Genomic DNA, 20821 nt, shown 5'->3' with positions numbered 1-20821 from the left:
GGTAGGTTGTGCAAATTGATCAGGAAATTCACAATTATGCTAGTAATGAGGATTGATATCCTGCTTGCTGACCTCAGGTATTTGGCTTCAGATACAGGAGCCTTAAATCTCTCAGAAGTTTTGCTGGCAAGACCCTGTACGGTTCAACTATGGAAATTACAACTAAAGGAGAATGAAGGTGGACTAGAGAAATGACGCCCATGTGGCTGCTGCAAGAAGATAAATCATTTCAGCCTTGCTGTTGTCCAGACTTCGCAGTACTCAAGAGCATCTCCTCTTGACAAAAATGTGCAAGAAGCCAAAATAATTTGATGATTAATCACTCTTGGGAAGGAAGTTGTTTTGGAAGAAGCACGTTTTATGATGCCCAGGTTCGCACCTACCTCAAGCACAGATGAAGACATCAGGCTCTGCTTCTTCCTCCAGCCTGGCCAGGCCATTTTCGTGTTAAAGAGTGATCGCCGACGTAAAGCCAGCCCTCCGGCGGGTGTTATTTAGGAGTTCAAGAACACGTCTTCCCCTCTTGCCTATGTAGTGCAAGAACATCTTTTTTCCTGTGGGAATTCTGGTTATAACACAGGTCCTCTGCTCCGCTCATATACCTGCAGGTCAGAAAGCAGAGTACAGCATCGAGAATTCAAGCTTGCCCCTATTTCTATACCTTTTTCCCGTTAAAATCACATAGCACGTGTACAGTGCTAGCTGGATTCTTTTTATTCCATTGGTGGCATTTGTGCAGCTGCCCTCACTAAGTGTTGTCTATCAGTATGCAATTACGTAGCGGTATATACTGAAAAAGCCTGTCTGCCTTTCGTGTAGAAAGGACGCTGATCAATAGCAGTAGATTCCAGCACGTGTGTGATCCAAGAGTATAGCATATTTGTCACGGACAAGCAATCGAGTTTCTCCATTTGCGTCTTCGTGAATGATAGGGGTTTGTTTTCATGGATTTTGTTTCAGGGTTTTCTTTGGAAAATGGGACTAACTCTCACGTGCAAGAGAAGTAGAAAGACTACATGGCGTAATGGCTCTCGTATAAAAATGGAAAACATAGTGCTGTTAGAAACAGCATGCAGTCACATTTTTATGCAGTAGAATTATTTGATGTGTTAGGGCTTTTAAATTATATAAACAAATATTAGTCCATGTGATAAGTAAATGGCAAACATCAGCTGTTTCTGAGGATATGCTAAGAACTAGTATTTTCTCTGTTCATTGCAATATCTTCACGACATAAGGCGGGGACATCACGATTTAAAGCAGAAACACATCTAAACTATACATATATCATTTGTTTGCATAGAAACCCCCAGTATGAATAAGCATAAAATACCTCCGTATGGTCAGGGGCTTTATTGCAGTAAAAGGGAAAGTTGGTGTTGATTTTATTTATCTGTTTTGTTAGTAATCAACAGGTTCAATTCATCAGGGCTCCAATTTTCAGTGGTGCTTAATGGCTTTCCTGGTGAAAATTTAAACAGAGAAGTGGTTTCACATCATTTTGAACCAAATTGAAATATTTTGATTCACGTAATAGATGTGGTTTATTTCAATTGTGTTTATCCTGTTGTGTCACATTGCTTCTTGGGAATGGTAGTTTTCCCCATCCACATCCTTGACAAACTAGCCTGGGTCTTTTCCAAAGGACTTTTTCCATCATACAGTGGGATCTGACAGAACTGGTTAGTTCATTAAAATCTTAGAACGGCTAATGTTTCCAGTGCGCGCTGAAGAGTAAAGCTCACCAGAGGAAGATGTAGCATTTATTTGTTGTTTGTTATTTGGAGTCCCAATTTCCTTAATATCCACCTAGCAGGTGTAGGTGACACTGTGCCTGCTACTTTCCAAAAGTTTTACTTTTATGAAGTATCTTCCGTATGCAGCACCTCTACCGTATTCTTCAGAATACTTCCTTGCCTGAATAATTCCCTGCAACCTACTCGGTCCGTGGTAGGCTTGCTTATGAAGAAAGAGCAAAGGGAGGAAAAGGGTAGTCAGGCTGACCAATGGAAAATAAACCCACAACTTATTATTTAATATATCCATGTGACTCCAAAGCTGAGAATTTGCTATATATACTCAAATTATCTAATGATTGCACAAACACTACAATCCCTCTTTCCAAAGCAGCTAAAGAGCAGGTATTATGAGACATCATAGTAAAACACAGTTTCTAACGCTGTTCATTAAGTGCGCTGCCTGAAGAAATCAACTGGCTGAGGAGCTAAGGGCTGAAATAGCCGCAAGAGGTTGAATAGCCGATAATTCGTATGTAAACTGAATTGCCAAACCTGTTCCTTAAGATTATTGATATTTTCATTTAAGTGTGATCTGACACAGTAAATTGTTTGCTACAGCTCCCCAGAGTTAACCTCTTTTGGCAAAAAAAGTGTGTTATTTGTCATTATCTAGAATCCAGGACATAGTCTGCTTTTCCCTTGTACGGAAAGCCTTGTGCGGTGCAACTGGGAGGGAGGTTGGAGAAGGTACTGGGGCTGCAGCTGGTTGCTGTGATTTATGTGCAGGGGTTTTTGACGTGGACTAGCACCCACTAGAGTCCAAAGCAAACCCACTATATTCTGTTCAGAAAGAACAAGAAAACAGGATTTATAACAAACCTCCATGGCAAGAGATTTAAATGTTTTCCTTTGTTGGGCCAACACTCTTCAGGTTAAAAAAAAAAAAAAAAAAGGTCAGTTCTTTCTACAGCTTGCACAGGTAAAAGAAAGCAAAGTGAAATGGGAGATGTGCTATTGCAAGTGTGCTGTATTAGAAAATTGTTGTCATCGTAGGCATGAGTGGGCTGGATTTATCATTGCTTTAAGTAACTCCTTAGCAAAACAAGTTTAGCAACAGCTGTGTGCTAACTCAGAGGAGCCGCCTGAGTGCCACTTTCAGTTTGCTCCTGCTTTGCCTCTGGATTTTGTATGGGAAGGAGGAAAATGTTGTGAGAGCTGTAATGGCTTGAAACTGTCTTCCTTAACTAAGAAAGACATTATTCCAGCTTTGAAGTTGCTTGGGCACAGAGTCATCTACAGAACTCCAGGAGGTTACTGTTCTTAATATATTTCTTACCAATAAATATGATGTGTATGTCTTTTATGGCACACATTGAATTGGTTTAATTCTTTGCCTAACCTAACCTCCCTGAAATGTAAAAAGATAACCAGGAAACCTCTCCTGCTTTTCTAGGAGTTTCCCAAAACAGGACCCGGAGCAGAACTTCACAAGGCTAAAGCCGCAAGCGGCCGTTCGGGGGGGGTCAGGTCTGGTGAGGGGCGTCCCTGGGTACATGACCCCCCTGCCTCGCTTTTGAGGCACCTGTATGGGACTCCTTTACGCAAGGCTGCTAGCTACGCTAAGCTTGTTTTCTTACCGCGTAGCATCGTTAAAATGCAAAAGCCACAGCACCATAGTCAAAGGCAGTATGGTTGAAAAAGAATCCAGAAACAAAACACTGAACAATATTAAGCTATGCACGGTGTGGACAGATTTAAAGCTCCCGAGTCGTAAGTCTTTAAGAGCTAAAAACCATGTGAAGTTTGACATTTAGAACCACCTCTTTCTTTTCTTTTTTTTTTTTTTTTCAATTGGAGATATTTTGTTACCTAGGATATTTTCTTGTGACTTATATCTAAAAACAGCTAAGTTCTAAAATAGAAATTATTTTTCTGTGACAGAGAGCACACAGGAAAAAAGTGTTTGAGAAATGCATTTGTCTGAAAAAAAGCATGAGAAAATATGAGCTTCTAGATTAAAAGTTAAGTCAAGCTTATAAAACAATTGCAGTGACTTTCCTTTTCTTTAGCACCTCTTGCTTTATGCTTGTGATAGTTGTCTCCCACTCCAGTCTCTACTTCTGAAGAGGAGGGAATGAAAAATACTTGCTGAACAACTAATTTATCAGCCTGACATTACCATCTATCAAGAGGAGAGGCCTGCTGTTAGGAAAATCAAGATTATTGGTTCAGGGGGTTTGTTACCTCTTGTGAAATGAAGGTTAGTTTAACAGGGTACGTACCTGAGAGATGTTCTGGGCATTTCGAGCCCAAAGTCCCATACATCACTTCTCTTTCTGCAGTCTGCTGTGGCGGTCGCTGTCTTCATTGACTCTTTCTCTGACAGTCCTGCTGCTGAGGAGCCCATTCAAAGCAGAAAGGATTTGGGTTTCTTTTCCTTCACGAGCTATGAAGCAGTCCACCAAAAATTTTTTCATATTCTTAGGTTAATCTTGGATCTTACCATGTGCATTTCCGTATAGCACCTTATTGAGCGTTGCAAACTCAAATACCTCAGGGCAGGGAACATGGAAGCAGACACCTCCATTAAGTGTCCTGCTGTTGAGCTGGAATTCAGCAGCTGGAAGCCTTGCAGGGTAAAAGGCTTTTCATATGGCATTGGAGGGCTAAGAGCAGGCAAATGAGTTTAGCCCTATGGTGAAGGCTAGTTGCTAAAAAAAACCCCACCCAAACCCCAAAGAAAACCCTAATGAACAAGAATTCGGCTTTCTTCCAATTAAAAAAAAATAAATCCGAAATTCAGGGAAGTGATTTGTTTTAACCTCTCCAATAAGTAGTGATATCTACAAATTCAGTGAAAGTTCAAAAGCTACAACTTCTCTCTGATCTTGTTGCAAACCTTCAGCTGATGGGTTTTTATTTGTGGAGGAATGGTTGTGTGTACTGTAAATTTACACAGTTATGGCCTGAAGAACTCATTCAATATGTAATTCAGAGTCCCATGCAATCAACATTCTGCTCTGCAGCATAGCAAAATATGGACAGATCTATTAATGAAGAGATACAGCTGTGTAATCACATTCAGCCACTTCGTATGATGTTTGCATGATAATATTTAGTGGAATGATAATACCCAGCTCTTTCAAACCTACATCCACTGAATTCAAAGTAGAGGGAATTTGCACATTGTATCTTCACAATTGTATGGATGCAAGACCTGATGGCTTGCCAAAGGCTTCACAACATACCACTCAGTAACAAGACTAGAATTTAGCAGTTCCCAGCTTGCAGTTATATTTTGGAAAACATCATTTATTTATTTTTTTTTTACAATTTGGCCTAACCTGCTATATCAAATATGGAGCAAGACAGTTACTCTGGTAAAAGAGTACAAGGTATCAAGATGTGAAAATATATATGTAAACTGGAGGGCAGCATAGCAGTAGGTGACACTGTGCATAGGCAAGGAAGGAATTGAGAGGAATCTCTGCAGTTCGTCCTGCTCTAAGGGAAGATTTACAGATCCTGAGAATATGAAGGATCATGGCTCAAAAGTAAGTGGTACCTTATTTTCCTTTTTTTTTCCTTTTCTTTTTTTTTTTTTTTTTCTTTTTTTACCTTAATTACATTTACAACAAGGCTTTCAAGAACTGTTGAACTGTTTTAGGACATGAGATTTCTCTGAAAACAGGAGCAGCTTCTACCTACCTGCCCGCTGGGCTTGGCAGATGTCATTGGCAAAATAAGTTTGTCATTGACTTTGTGAGGAATTGCCACCTATCTGCCACAGCGAGGAAGTTAACAGCTTTTACATCCCTCCACTTGAAAGACTGATACTTTGTCAGTACATTTTCTCCAACGCGAACGGAAAGAGTGGTATTTAATTTGTGAGTGAGAGATTTTGATTGCGTCTGCCTTGGCCTTTTATAATTTCATTTTGAAGTGTTAATATTACGAATAAATGGCATACTTATAAGTGTGTAGGTACTGCCTGTGCATAAGTTTACACGTTACATAAGTTTAAATGGTTTATGTGATACGTACAGGAAAAGAAAGTCCCATATTTTGGTGCACTTAACATTGCCACTCTTTTGGCCCTCAACATTACTAAATGCTGATCATGGCTCTCAAGCGCTTCACTGCCATAAAAAGTCTTTGAGGTTTCTTCTAAAAAGGGGTTGCAGAAGATACCTGATAATTAGCATTGCTTCCAACCAAACTGGTTGTCTTTCACTGAAGAATCTGTTAAATTAAAGGCTAGGGCGGGTGCCATCACGGTGTATGCTAACTTGTATGACTAATGGTGCAAGTGTAATTTAGACTGCCCATACAAGATGACATTTCACTAACCACAAAACATTCACTATTTGCTAATTACATCTAGCGGCTTCTTAGCAGGCTGATGTTTTTAATTAGAGCTTATACACTAGGAATTGACTTTGAGGTTTGGTTGGGGTTTTTTAATGTTTAGAAGTTAGACAGTGCCCTCTCCTGGACACAGGCTCCCATAGCAGTAGTTTGCAAAGTGCCTCTAATTCGAGGAATTGTTGCCAGTTCGAGAAAAATGGCCACAAAACTGGTGTGTTGGTCTGCCGAAGGGATTTGGTGGTTTCAAGGAGGTACACTTTGTTGTGGTCCCTCCTCCTTGCATTCTGCTCTACTTGAAAGCATCCTGTGTAACAAAAATTGTTCGCCGTTTAGACGCCAAGGAGCTTTCGATTAATTTATCTTGAACCCAGTTGGCTAGAGTTGAAAGTGCAGTTTTATCAGACAGCAGCAGGAACATGTAGCGTTACATAGCGCAATTTTTACAAAAGTCAGCTCCATACAGTAAGAGCATATTCATCTTCAGAAATAAGGGCGATGGAGAAATATGCAGCTGAACCTTACTTTTTAGGTCTTCTCTTACATGCCTTTATTGCACTATTTCACGGTAAAAAAAGATAATTACACTAAGAAGTCAAAAGTGCCATTTTTCTCTTTATCCTTTCTTGAGGGTGTTTTGGGTTTTGTTTGGGTTTGTGGGTTTGTTTTTTTTTTTGGGGGGGGATGGACAAAAACACCAACACTATCAGTTTCACTTAATAATTCTAATCTCATGCCTTTGGACTTTTCCAGGGTCCATAAAAAAGGCAGTTTACCCAGGACGTAACTTGGGACAGAACATTCTCAAGAATTTACAACATCTCGCAGCAAAGGGGACAGAGAGAGAGAGAGAGATTTCCCTAATAATTTAATTTAAAACATGTAGTTAATTTAAAAGGTGTATTTAAATTCCTTCAGAGACAGACTATAAAACTGTAATAATCCAGCATTTACAGGAAAATTTAAATTAATAGCATAGAAAGCATTGCATATCCATTCATCAAACTTTCACAGTTTTCCAATCACTTCTACAGTTTTCCTCGGCACAGAAAACACATGAAGGGAAAGAGTTGCGTAGGGTTAACTGTGAGTGATTTCTTTTAATTGGCTGACAGGTTGGGTTATACATTCGCTTAAACCCGAAGCAAAGCAGCTCTTGTATTTATTTACTGAACTTTTGCGTGGTCTCTAATAATCTGCAGACTTCTTCAAAACAGACGCTGCTCTTCTTCAGTGCAGAGCAGCCGCTCCGTGCCAGAATAAGCATTTTCTGCCCGCTCACCTCAAAGGTGCGCTTCGAGGGACAAACGCTGCCCATCCTACAGCACACTCCTTCACACGAGGGCAGCTCTGGAGCAGAGCCCGAGATATCCTCCCAAAATACTCTGTCCACTCGTAATATCACCCTTCCGTCAGCTTTTGCCCGTTACGTAGATGTGGCCGCCGCTGCGAGCGGCTCGGCTCCACCGCGTGAGCTCCGCCACCCTCTGCAACGAGCCGTGAGCTCCGGAGTAAGAGACCTCCTCATTAATAGTCACAGTTGGTCATTAGCTGGTCACTGAATCTTTCTCGATGACCTGCTAATGAACTTCCCGCTGGCTTATTGTGAAGATTGGTCAAGGTAGACACTGTAGGGAATTTATAGCTGAACACCTGGCAAGCTAATGGCCTTTGCTCAGCGACTGTGATCCACACAGTACTACTAAAGAGGCATTACATCTTTCCTAATTTATTTCTCGGAAATAATTTGAAACTTTGGGTACTGTGTTTAAAAATATGTTTACATGTCTTATTTAAGGGGAAAATCTCTTTACGAATTTAATGAGGAGGAAAGCCTTAATCTTACAAACTCTTTTTTTCTCACATTTTTTGCCCTTAACAAATGACGTTTGTTTTTAAAAACCAAACTTACGAGTGTTAATATTCACCTGTAAAAGGCTCAGAGGCCTGCACAGTGCGAAAGTCAACTCTCAGTGGGTGCCTGTTAGCTAGAAGAGCCTGGAGAGCTTTGATGGTTCAGTACCTGTTGGTGCCTAATCTGTGTGAATTTTGGATAAATTGGCCAGAAGCTACAGTCCCTCCAGCTGTGATCGTGCCAATGCTTAAAAGCTAAAAAGTTTCAACCGGGCCTTGACTTGGTGGCAAAGCTCCAGAAAAAGCCCAAGAAGTGGCAGTGATGGGTTAGGTAGCACTCTTCCCTCTAAGACTGGTAGATAGTGCCATGTGGGTTATCCAGTTATCACAGGAGCTTGCTTTTGCTTTAGATGTGCAGATACCTTCTCCCATTTCAAGAGTGATCAGAGTCCACCATTGCTGTGGTTATTAGGCATTTCACAGCCCTGAACATGTGCTAGATAGAATGACTGTGGTCAAGATATTCATAATCCTTTAAGGTTTTGAATTTTCCATTTTCACATGTTCATGTATCATAAAAAAAAAAAAAAAAAAAAAAAGAAAAAAAGATCGTTTATATGTGCTATGCAACTGCTATAAGAAACTGGGCTTGCGTCTGATAAAATGTCCTGGGCACAACCAGGAAGTTTATCATGTTCTTTTACAAGTTTTCATGTACTTGACCCACATGAAGCGGTGTCCCAACGCTCATCTCATTCCCCGCAAATGGCTTCAAGACTGCGAAAAAAATTCTCTCCTTCCAAATGGCACTTCTTGAGCTGTGTAGAGATTGAGGGGGTGGGTTTCCAGGGAGAGGTCCTGACCATTGGTCCCTGGGGTGTGGAAACAGGAGTTGTGGTTGTCTTTAGAAAGAGAGTTTTTGCCCTCTCGCTGAAGATGTTCAGCTTACAGTTGGTAACTTTGCTCTAAATGAGATGGGATTATCAAACTGTCTCATTAGTCAGAGATTTGATTTCATACCTTTTGATTACGAATGAGACCCTCCTCTCCATCCTCGTTTCAAGTTCTGGGATATTCCTGTCTCCTCAGCAGGCATTGCTGGGAAAGGGTGCGGCACCGCCCAAAAGCTCATGTAATGACTAAAAGCGACTCAGTTCCTAAACAGCTTGCGAAAGCAACATAGATGGTACTTGCCTTGACGTTTCATATTTTCATTACAGACATTGGATTCTGCACCTTTTTTGGCATGGATGTGTGAGTTCCTGGTAGAGGAGTCAGATGCTGTTGCAGAAAACCACAAACCATTTCCGATAAATAAGACATTTATTTAATAATTAATCTTCTTGTTATACAGCATCCTGCATTTGTTGTCATACTAAAAAGTAAATAAGATGTTCAAATATTGATGCCATATGTTTGAGAAGGACCCGGTCCTGACCCAAAGCAGTGTGTTTTTAAGGAAATTCGTTGAACCCAGATGGACTTCTCATGGCATCTCGGTACAGAATGAAGTAGCATTAGTAATGCATGTGGTTTTTTTTCCAGGAGCTCCGGTCAGTCAGCTTTAAAATCCTAAGATCAAAAATTGAAAGTGTAAATAAAATATGAATTTGGTCTCAGCAGTAATATAAACTCCATGAAAATACTCTCCTCGGGAGGCGGGGGGAAACATTCCTTAAATCACAACACTTCTTTAAATCACTGTGTAATTTTCCAGTGAAGAAATGCACATCGCAGTTTAGAAGGGTTGATGCATATTGTGACAAACATCTTTACAGCATGAATGGGAGATCTTTAACTATGTGGCTGTCCAAAGTATAGCTAGTTTTATCCTCTCTTACCAACACACGAAATGCGTGCAAAGTACTGTTTCAATCCCTGGATGTTCTCTAGCTGAAACCCCAAAGCCAAGTGGTACTAACACAATATAAGACTACACGATGAAAATAAACCAAAGTGAAGGCGTATTACATTTTTAATTTTCATTGTAATGATTAAATAAGTAATGCCACACATATATGGAATTTCTGCTCCTTGCTGCCTGTACCTAATGGTTATTCCCATTCATACAGTGAGATGTGTCCCACAGCATACAGAATGAGTTCAGATGCCTTCTTTTTTTCAGTTCCAGTGTTTAATACTTTGCTGCAAAGATAACTGAGCAATGAGCATACATCTTTCTACTGGCTGTCCCTTGGAAATGGTACCCTACAGGAATCTACCCGCCTCTTTGCAAAAACCATTGCACAGATGTGATTGCATGTCTGTTTTACCTAACCTTTATCTATTTTCAGTGAAAACATGGAAATCTTTGGTTAAGTTAGCTGTTTTTTGAAAAAAACATAGTCTTTCATTTCCTTACTAAACATAGAAAACTTGGTGAAAGAATACAAAATTGAATCCTGTTCTTATGTAACATTTAATTTTGTTTTTATTGTATTTATTTTCAGAAAATATATTGAACAACAGTTGCAAGACAAGTAGATACTTTTGGACATTTTCAACAGCAGCTGGAAATTGAGGGTCTCTACAGATATATATTTTTCTTTTAAATCAACAAAAGCAACTGATTCAAAAATGAAACTTTTTTTAGAAATTTTGAAATAACTTATTTTCTTACATTCTTTGTAACAGGCGGTTCTGCTAATCTAACCTGCCGAGCTTTCTTTGGATATAGTGGAGATGTCAGTCCTTTAATCTACTGGATGAAAGGGGAGAAGTTTATTGAGGACTTGGATGATAGTCGAGTCTGGGAAAGTGACATCAGGTAAAAGAAAAAGCATTTTGTTTTTCAGTCAATATCTGGTTTTGGTAATTAATGTAATACTTGTTATCACAGACTGGCTCAGGAACACTTTGGGCCCGGTCCCTATTTTTGCAACACCCGTTCTTTACCTTTTAACTCCACCAGCAGAGAACAGAAAAATGCACGCCTTGGCCAGATCTGATGTTAGAGGGCTGCAAAAGCAGAATAGCTGCCCCACAAGCACCGTAGTGTCACCGACTGAGATTTTTTCAAACTGTGGCAATCTACAATAAGAACCGTTAAGACAGTTACTAAGATGAAATAAAGAAAGATAAATACATCAAGGAAAACAGCTCCAAGGAAGTCTTCTAAAACATGGAGCCTTAAATAAATGCTGAAGTCTGGCTTCTCTTTTGGAACGTTTTGATTTCTTTTCTTCAAGGAAAAAACTGAGTTTCCTGGGATGTTATCTGGCCTGTGAGAGCCAAGCATCCTGTTATGTGGGCTGCTTATATCTGCCGAAATACTTGTTTTAGAGAGGATCTGGCAATTCACGTCATGTACTTTTACTGCTCCTGAAAGTGCTGCCTCATTTGGAAATTAAGAAAAAAGTGGGTTTGTATTGAGAATTACATGCTTGACATAGAGTACCAACTTCTATCCAATATGAAGTATCTACTCAGATCTGAAGAGATTCTTTTTCCATTTATAATCCTGTATGTGTGTATACCACTGTGCCTACATGTCACGGACAAACCCAGAAATGAAGGCAAATCTAAATGTGCATTACAAAGGAAGCTAAATAATCACGGATGTGTTATCTACAGTGATTGTCTATAATAAAACATAATGAGCTTATTTACACTTCACCTCTTACATAGGAGTTTACTATCTCATCAAAAGACATGAAGTCATGCTCATTTTCAGCTTGGCCTTGGACTTCTTCAGTGTAACCAAAGTAACAGAGACAATTCCTTTACCAAAATCAAGAAGGCCACATAGACATTCAAGGTCATCTCCATGTCCCCAGATATAGGCAAAATGGAAGCATATTTCCCCCCCAGTGTGCTTCGAGTTTATCCCATAAATCTCAAGACCAATACACTAAATGGCACGTGACAACCAGATCAGCTGTATTTCACATTTAAAGCTTTCCTTTAGCCCGAGACCTGGCATTCTGAAAACTGATAAAAAAGTGACAAGAACCTCATTTGGGGCAGGGAGGAGCAGGAAGGCCGGTTTCCACTTCTTTTGTCAGGTGTGAGTGTGAGGGAGCAGCCTAGAGCGGTTTGTCATTTGCTTTGCTGGGTTTCTGAGACCGCTGATGGACGTGCTAAGAGGTAAAGAAGGCAATGCAGAGAGAAGTGGAGTCTTAGGCAGGAGGTCTTTTCTTTTATTTATCATCTGTATGAAGGAGTGGCATCTGGTATGCCAGTTCTTTCTCCTGATTTATAATAGACGGTCACGTTTTAAAATGCATTCAAGAAATAATTTTTCAGACCCTGCCATAAACACACAGTTTCTGAGTGACATGTTGAAGAGCCTCAGAAAGAGCACAGATAGTGGGTTTGGTCCAGACTCCTAGTGTGACCCTAAACCCCCAAATAATGGTTTTCACTTTTCTGTCTTCTAACATTTCAAGACTTCACGTACTACCGATCAGGGTCTCCATCAGAGTGTGCAATAATATGTTATCAGTGTGCACATCATCCCGCTTAAAGACAATTAACAGAAGCTCTCATTAACATTTACAAAGCCAAACCTCCTCATTAGAAATGAGGAAGAAAAGGGCATGATATAATTTAATTAAGATTTCATCAAACCATAGCCAAATTTGAAGCCAGAGAGTTGTGAATTGTAAGTAGCATTATTATGTCATGATTGTCTAATGCTCCGCTATGATACAAGCAGAATAGCAGCGATCGTTGCTTTTTTTCCTCAGGGTTCTCAAGGAACATCTTGGGGAGCAGGAGGTTTCCATCTCGTTGATTGTAGACTCTGTGGAAGAGGCAGACCTGGGGAATTACTCGTGCTACGTCGAGAATGGAAATGGACGCCGACATGCCAGTATTCTTCTACATAAAAGGGGTAAATACGCAGCTTTTCTCCATGAAATGGTCCATTATAGGGGCAGTCAGCCTGTAGAGATTCCTTCTGATGCAAGCATGAATTTTGGCTTCCTGAGATATTAATAGGCAATGATTATTTTTTCCCAGGCGTTTGTCCAACTTTCAAAATCAAACAGAAAGGTTGTTATTAACTATGGCTGTCACTGGGAGAAATACAGTAACACCTTTTAATTATATTGATATAAAAGATGCATTTAATAATTCATGAACTCTGAAACTAATAAAGGCTCAATAGAGAAATAAATAATAGGAAGCCACAGGTAATACAACTGTAATAATTTTCTGTAAGAAACAAAACCAAATATTAGAAAAGCCAACAAAAATACATTCCATTTCTATCAGAAATGCCACCTAAACCCCATGCCGGGGGAGCTCCTGCACAGCCCGGCTGTGGACATTTTTCTTCTAACACATTAGTTTAACACCAACACTTCTAAAGTGAAGTATCATGACAGAAACTTCTAAGGACCTTCCTGTTTCGACTCACCGCTCACATCCCGTGATTCCAGCCTGCCTAATGGCCACGGCCATCTCCCATGGAGATAATTACGGAGAGGTGGAGAATCTCTTGCAAAGCAAGGCTCCCAGATCCACTTTGTTCACTTTACCTCCCAGAGGGTGCTCCGCATGCCTGGGCTTGACGCTTCCCACCCTCGTGCAGCATCCCGCTGGTTTAAGAGAGCAAGGAATAATCAGGAGCAGCGTCTGTACTTCGCTGTCATTACCGCGCTTTTTTTAGGCTCTTTGTAAAGGTGAGCAAAGCGGATTCTTACTGCGGTGCTGAACTACTTGTGGCATCTCAATTTGTATCAAAGCAGTGGTGTCTTCCCTAGTTTTAGTCCTGTAGCATGCAAAGTCTGTCTAAGTTTAAAAGGAAGCTATAAATCAAGATAGTGTGGCTCATTTATTTAAACGTATTTTGGGGTGCCTCTAATTAATTGAATAGAACTAATTTGTAGCCATTTTTCTGGACTCTTGTCATTGCTTCTTAAGCGATGCAGATGTAAATAACCAGATGTCCTGCTTAGCCTGGCATTTGCCATATTTCCTTGAATTTACTGAGAGGGGAAATTAACTTGCTAAGTAATTGAACCTCGACAGTTTACCAGCTAGTAGTCACATACTCCTAAATCAGAGTCGTTTGAACCCAGAGCAAGATCTTAACCCAACAAACACTGAAATCCAATGGCTTGTCTTCAATAATGAAATTAGTGCATGGAACACTGAAAATAAGGATTTTGTTAAGGCTTAAATTACTTTAAAACCAGTACATAATTAACCGTCGTGTCTTAAGTCACATGCTGATGGTGAGTCCTTATTTTCCCTTCTATACAAGCTGGAGCTCCAAGACTGACAACGCATAAGTCTCTTCTGTTCTGTGACCAGCAGCTTTTTAATCTAACAGTGTGCCTGCATAAATTTTGCAAGGGTCTACTTTCCTTGCTTCCTTTCTTGGTGAAATCAGTATGTCAAACACACCACAGTATGTGGCATCGTGATGACATGCTTAAGAGGAAGTAATCTCAATATTTAATTGCCCTTGTAAATACCAAAAAGCTAAACATAGCAAAAACTCCCCCAAATATTTTTATTTTTTTTCCTCTTTAAGTAAGGCTGGATGTGAAATTGTCATTTGGAAACAAAATCTGTTGTGCCCTCGAAAAACAAAAGGTACCTGTTACAAGCCTTCTACATACTTTGCATGTTGACAACTGTTTCAGTGAAATGATAAATTAACCATGACAGATAAAAATTGGAGCTAGTCTCTCAGGTCTCCTAGGAAGAGGAGCTTTGCACTGCTTGCTCAGTCTCCTGTATATCACCATGACAACACTTCGGTTTAGCTTTCCTTGTTTAGATCCATATTTAGTCTCTGCTAGGAATGAGTTAGCTGTTTATTAATTTCTGATTATTGGCTCACTTAGAACAATTGGGACCTAACGGATAGGTACATTTTCTTCCTGAACACCGAGGCATTTGCAGAGGTATCAGTTTTGGCTGGTTTTCTAGTTAGCGATCTTTTTTCCCAGCAGTATAAGCCGATGAAAATGCTGAATCTGGACTGTTCACTGGATACCTGAAAAAGAAATTATAATCCTTCTTAAACTTCATGTGTGGTACATTATCACCAGGATCAGAAGGGACAGGGAAGCAGAAAGCTCTGTTACTGAACAAAGAGCCTTCTTGGGAAAAGAGGTATTTAGGGCTAAACGCTGCAGCGGGGATTCAGGTACAAAATTTAAGCCTTTCAAACACCCTTGCAACTGCTGCTTCGCCCTGGTCAGTATATTCTCCGTAAACTTCAACTTCCAGAGGGAGCTTTTGGATATGCCTGCGATTACACAAGCCCCGAAAGGGCAAGAAGTTCAGAGTCTAAATCACCGGCAAAAACCTGGATGCATCTTCCTCGCTCTTCCCAGTGCTCAGCCCGGCGGGGACACCGCTCCCCTCGGAGAAAAACACAAGCAGGGTCCTTCCGACGGTGGTCCCCACCGCAAACCAGCGCCCGGCACGTTCAGCCGGGGACCGGGGGCTCCTGCTCCTTCCCTGCCGCCGCACTGGGATGGAAACCCGGAGCCTCCCTTTTCCCGAGAGGAGTTTGGGGAGGGGAGCGGAACACAACATCACTCGTGCGGGACGAGAGAACCCAGTTCAGACGCCAGCCCTCTGCACCTCGGGGAGCTGAGCCCCAGTTTTCTCCTAAGCTGCTTTTTCCTTCTGACTACCAGCGGAGAAAACCTATGATCTATGTTTTTGTGCAGCCCGCTAACCATTTTTAGACTCCTAACTTGCCTCAGATGCTGTGCATAGGGAGCATTTAACTCAGAGCTAAAGGCATTAGAGCATTTTAAGCATGACAGTGGCAATGCTGTTTCCTTTTCTGGTCCATTCCCACAAAATTTGTCCAAAAATAATCAGAAAAAGAGAGGGATCGGAACCCAGGAGATTTAACTTTCATTCCCTTCCTCTAGCCGTTGGCCAAATCTCCATCACCTTTACAATAATCAAGTTATTTTCTCGTTTGTGTGAGCAAAAAAAAAAAAAAACTACGTGTTATGATCTAAGGCTGATTTTGTTACTTATTGGTGATAGCTATCATCTATCATCTGTAGCAGTTACATGTTAGTGTTCAGGCAGGTAGAGGAACCTTCTAGAAATTAATTTTGCGAGTGGTACTGACAGCAGCTAAGCACAAATTTATTAACAGCAGACCACATATTGGAGGTGATATAAGGGGTGGATCACACACTATAATTCTATTTTTTTCACAGGTTTTTAATTCAAGAAACAAGCCCATAGTCTATCAATGTAGTACATAAAAATGTAACGCATAAGGAGAGAGAACGCTCTTCTACAATGTTAGGTATTGAGAAGTATGACTTTCATGCTGGATCAAAGCCTTCATAGTCTCATTTAATCATAGACTATGTTGGAAACAGATTATTACCCAATTTCGTGATTTTTTTTGGTGTGAATTCTTGTCTGCATGTCTCCAACTAAAACGCCAAAGAAAAAATAATCTCAAATTCTATCTTGGAATTATTTTTTTAACCTTATTCATATTATTTTAAAAGCTTAATAATATAACTGTAATTTTTATGGGACAGACACCAGAACTGAGAGCAGGTAAAATACATTATGCATTTTTTTCAAAGTATCCCCGTCCCTTTCTTCCCATTTTCTCTGTGCTAATTTCCTGGGCCTCTTTTATGTTTTGGGTTTGTTTTCCTCTCTTTTAGGTGTTCTCAATGGGCATATATGGTTCTTGTTGACTCTAGGCTGATGAGAGATGCCTAAAACAACTTTTTTCTGTCAGGACAAAAAAAGACTTTCACTGAAATAAATTGTTTAGAGGTAGGGATTTATCCTGTTTGAAATTGTCCGTGAGAGTATCTGTTTGAAAAAGAAACAATTTAATATTTCCTATAGGAAATTAATCTTGAGGAAACCTACAAATAGGTAGGCATACTTTAAACTCATCATTTATTAATGCATAAACATCATATTAATATTTCCTGTACAATTTAATAGCAAATTCTGAATAGCAAGTAATTCTGAATTTTCTTCACATGGTTATTAAAGATAACAGAATTGCTGATGAGCACCTTAAATTACAGTGTCATTCACATAACAGTGTAAATCTGGTTTGTCACTTAAGGACTTTAATGCGTTAAGTTTATGATCTCATGAGCATTTTCAGTCAGTAGGACACGATTTCTTTCACACAGTGGCAGTGATGACAATTACAACTTAAAAGAGAAAAGAAACTAGTTCTTTTCTAACCTCTGCAAAGCAACTGCAGGTGTTATAGCTCCTTTTGCCATAAAGCTTCACGATGCTTCTGAAATTTCTGAACGGGAGCTCATCACATGAGATATGAGAGCAATGGATTTAATATTTAAACTTCTGTTAATTTGTCCTAATTACTTGAACATTCCAGCAAATCTCTGAGTCTCAGTGGAAGCAAAACTGTTGTGAAACTCTGACCCACTTGGTCAGTTAAGACCTTACACATGTACACGTTCCAGCGCATAAAGCATTCAGTTTTTATTCTGCAATGCAGGAAAAGCTTTTCTGAGTTCCTCACCAGGTTTTAGAATTGGAATTGAAATTGGATTTGATTTGATTTGATTTGAAAGGAATTGATTTTTCAGCCCCTTATGGCCATTGAAGAAGCCTTCAGGTTGTCACTGTGCTGGGCAGGGCAAAGCTTCAGTCGCCCAAGAGGTTCATGACATAGGGACAAAAGTCGAATATCGCCTCCCTTCCTGGCCCAGACCTAACCGAAAGTGACTGTTCTTTTTACACTCGACCTCATCTAAAATCGGTAAATTAGTAGAATACTAGACTGCTGCCTGACAGAAACTCTCCATAAGACCATCTTCTTCATCAGTAAGGTTTCTTGCTACCTTTAGAAATTTGGACTAAGAGATCTCCTTTAAAAAGGTTAGTCAGATTACTTGGCATGTGCCTAAATCTAACTTTCCTCTGACAAATCTAACTTTCCTTTGACAAAGTGTCAAACAAGTTGGTTTGTTCAACAGATTCCTTTTTAAAACGGTTTTTGTACCACTTTTTTCATAGCTCGTCTCTTTATATAATGTCTAAGTGCAGTTCTAACCTTGATTGGCAAGGATGAAAATATTTTAAAATAAAATGTCACAAATTGTTCCCATAATCCATGCAGAGCTAAATTATTCATTAATGCTATCCTCAGAAAAAATGTAAACAGTATGTTTTATGATCTTACATCCTTGGAACTTGGTACTCCATTTTTTCCCCACATTTTAGCACCTCCCAGTGCTTCTTACATTCATTTCTTTCAGAAGATCTAAAAGAAGTAATTGTGTGGGCTGTCTGATTTCTGTAGTGCAATAAGCAAATAGAAGCTCTCCTAATCAGTAAGGTTTGAAGTCATACGCAATTAATTTCTTTGGGGAAGCTAACCAGAGATTAATGCAATTCCACACCAAGACACTTTGTTCCTTCAACCTGAAGTATAACCTGCCTTTAAAATGCAGTGTTCTGTATTTAAATGTAGTAAACTTCAGCAACATTGCAGCATCTATATTTTTTTCAACCTTATCCTCTTTTGAGCTAACATACTGTTGGAGATAGTCAGTGTAATTATTCTCCTGCTGGGAACAGGTATCCCACACTTCTCAGAAGAAATAAAAATGTCATCGGTAAGAATATACTTCTATTATAATAATTTACTGTCTCTATTATAATAACACTAGAAACGCAACAGCACCAAGGCTCAGATATGCTGCCTGCCATACCAATGAATAGGTTAACAAGATCCCTCTCTTGTATTTGCACACATGTATACATATGTACATATAACCCCCAACCCGACTAGTTCTTTTTCATAGATGAATCAGAAATTTGTCCTATATATATATTGGTCTAAAAAATAAAGTGAGATAACTAGGTCTCAATAGCTCTAATAAATAAAATGAAACTACTGCAATGAAAACCATATTAAAAACTGTAACTATATTTAGCCACCTTAAGTCAACTCTGCAGACATCTACAGGCACGCGTGGCCTATGCTGGCAGAAAGCATATACTTTGTGCTAAGAAATGATTTCATAATCAAGCTAATGAACATCCCAAATCTGTTTCTACTGGTATCAGAAGTATTATTGTCCTACAATAGCTATCAATAATTATGCACAACAGTATTCATAAAGCTATCTAGGTACCTTAAATGCAAACAGATTTTGTTTAGAACGTTGAAACAAACAAACAATCCTAAAAAGTAGAAAATAGATTTTATATATATATATATATGTTTATTGGATATGCATATGCTGTATCCATATGCTGTACTTTGGAAAGATAAATTGTTTTACAGCCATGTCATAATGAATACTGTATTAAGCTGGGGGGGGGGGGGGGGGGGGGGAAGAGAGACAGAAAAAAAGCACATACTTCTCCATTTTTAAACTGTGAGTATGGGTTTCTTTCTTCCTAACCTAAACTCTGCCCACTGTTTACTGCTGAGGTCTGAAATGAGACTCAGATGAGTACTCCTGTGTCAGCCAGCCTCCTCCTTCCTTTAGAAGACACACACCCATTTACAACGAACGCTGCACGTGACGACACAGCGGTCTTGCGTTGGTTGTCAGCATCTGCCTTCTTTACCTTCTCTCAGGTGTCGTCACGAGAGCTTTCGTATTGTCTTCAGCTGCTCCCCTTTCGAATTCTATTTATTACCTTTATGTTTCATTTCGTAACTGAAGTCTATGAAAGCATACCTAGAGAAACTGAGGACTGTCTCTAACCAAACCTTGTAGCTTCGTGGGCTAAATCGTCCAAGACAAGCAGAGAATGGAAATGAGCTTTGGCCACAAAGTTGCAAAGATTTATGTATGCGCTAACCTGAAGCTCCGTGAATAGTCCTGTTGACTTCAGAGGGATTACTTATAGTCCATGAAGTTAAGCAATCTGCGTAAGTGATTGCAAAATTGAAACCTTAGATAGACTGTAATTGGATTTTGAAACAGGCTCAGAAATTGAATACACAGATATAAATCACATGTCCTCGAAGAGTTATAAATCACAAGAAAAGAATGTTTGAAATATAATTATTTTTCTTAGTAGCTCAGCTGTATGTGGACTAATGAATAGAATAAGATTAATTTTAAATGATCACAGATCATTAAATGTAAAGTCCCTGAAGCATGTCGTGTATGTCAAAAGATAGGAATCTTTGGAGGCACCCTTCTATTTACTTTCTTGTTACAACTCCAGCTACGATAAGTGAATTACCTGCGTGACACAGTGAAAGGAAGTTTATCAAATATTAAAGCCAGGTGAAGATCAAAGATCTGTCCTACAAATATGCCTATAATTAGGACAGAATCGGTATAAAATGAGTGTGTTTATTACCAGCCGTATCGTGCCTGATATTTGGAGAGGATGAGTACTTTGTTTTAATTAGCCATCTCTGTCACTGGGTTGCTTGGCCAAAGCCTCCCGATAAGGAAAAAAAATTGTAGCCATTGGTCAAAATGCTTGTAACAAATCTTGTTTTAAATTGAAGCTATTTATTCAGAAACCAATCTACTACTGCTGCAGTAATCAATGTGTTTTCCCTTGGAGTAGAACTGTTCCTGTGCTACTGGAGGACTATTGTTAATTGCCTGTAACTAAATGATTGCTGTGCTTCTGGATGTAACTCCCTGGCACTCGCTCATTTGTTGTGTTTAACAGAACGCCTGTCCCCCTAAGGGTTAGCCGAGTAATTTTCCTCTACTATTTTCTACATTCAGTCTCAGCTCCTTAAGGAGGGCCAGGTCTGTAATTTGAGCAACGTAACACGGAGGCTAAATAGGTTTTAAAAGGCTTGCACTTTTCGTCTCTCCCCTCTGATGTGGAATTCTGCTGAAATGGAATCTTTTTAGCGTGTAGCCACTACAGGAAACTTGAGTTTCAGCAGGAAAAACAGATCACACTTCAAAGGGAGCGTAACGCCTGCT

At 39.7% G+C, this 20821-nt stretch overlaps 1 protein-coding gene across 1 annotated transcript in view; it reads left to right on the top strand.

Annotated features, from left to right (window-relative positions):
• IL1RAPL1 (interleukin 1 receptor accessory protein like 1) overlaps positions 1–20821 on the top strand; it is a 729989-nt gene that overhangs the window by 690507 nt on the left and 18661 nt on the right. Inside the window, exons 7-8 of the mRNA XM_049834719.1 lie at positions 10593–10725; positions 12647–12792. Of these exons, the coding sequence (XP_049690676.1) occupies positions 10593–10725; positions 12647–12792 (279 nt within the window). The remainder of the gene's footprint in view (positions 1–10592; positions 10726–12646; positions 12793–20821) is intronic.

Source organism: Accipiter gentilis, chromosome 32 (genome assembly GCF_929443795.1).
Source record: "Accipiter gentilis chromosome 32, bAccGen1.1, whole genome shotgun sequence".
Taxonomy (NCBI): Eukaryota; Metazoa; Chordata; class Aves; order Accipitriformes; family Accipitridae; genus Astur; species Astur gentilis.
The sequence above is the reverse complement of the archived record's forward strand: the minus strand, read 5'-3'. Positions and strand labels throughout refer to the sequence as shown.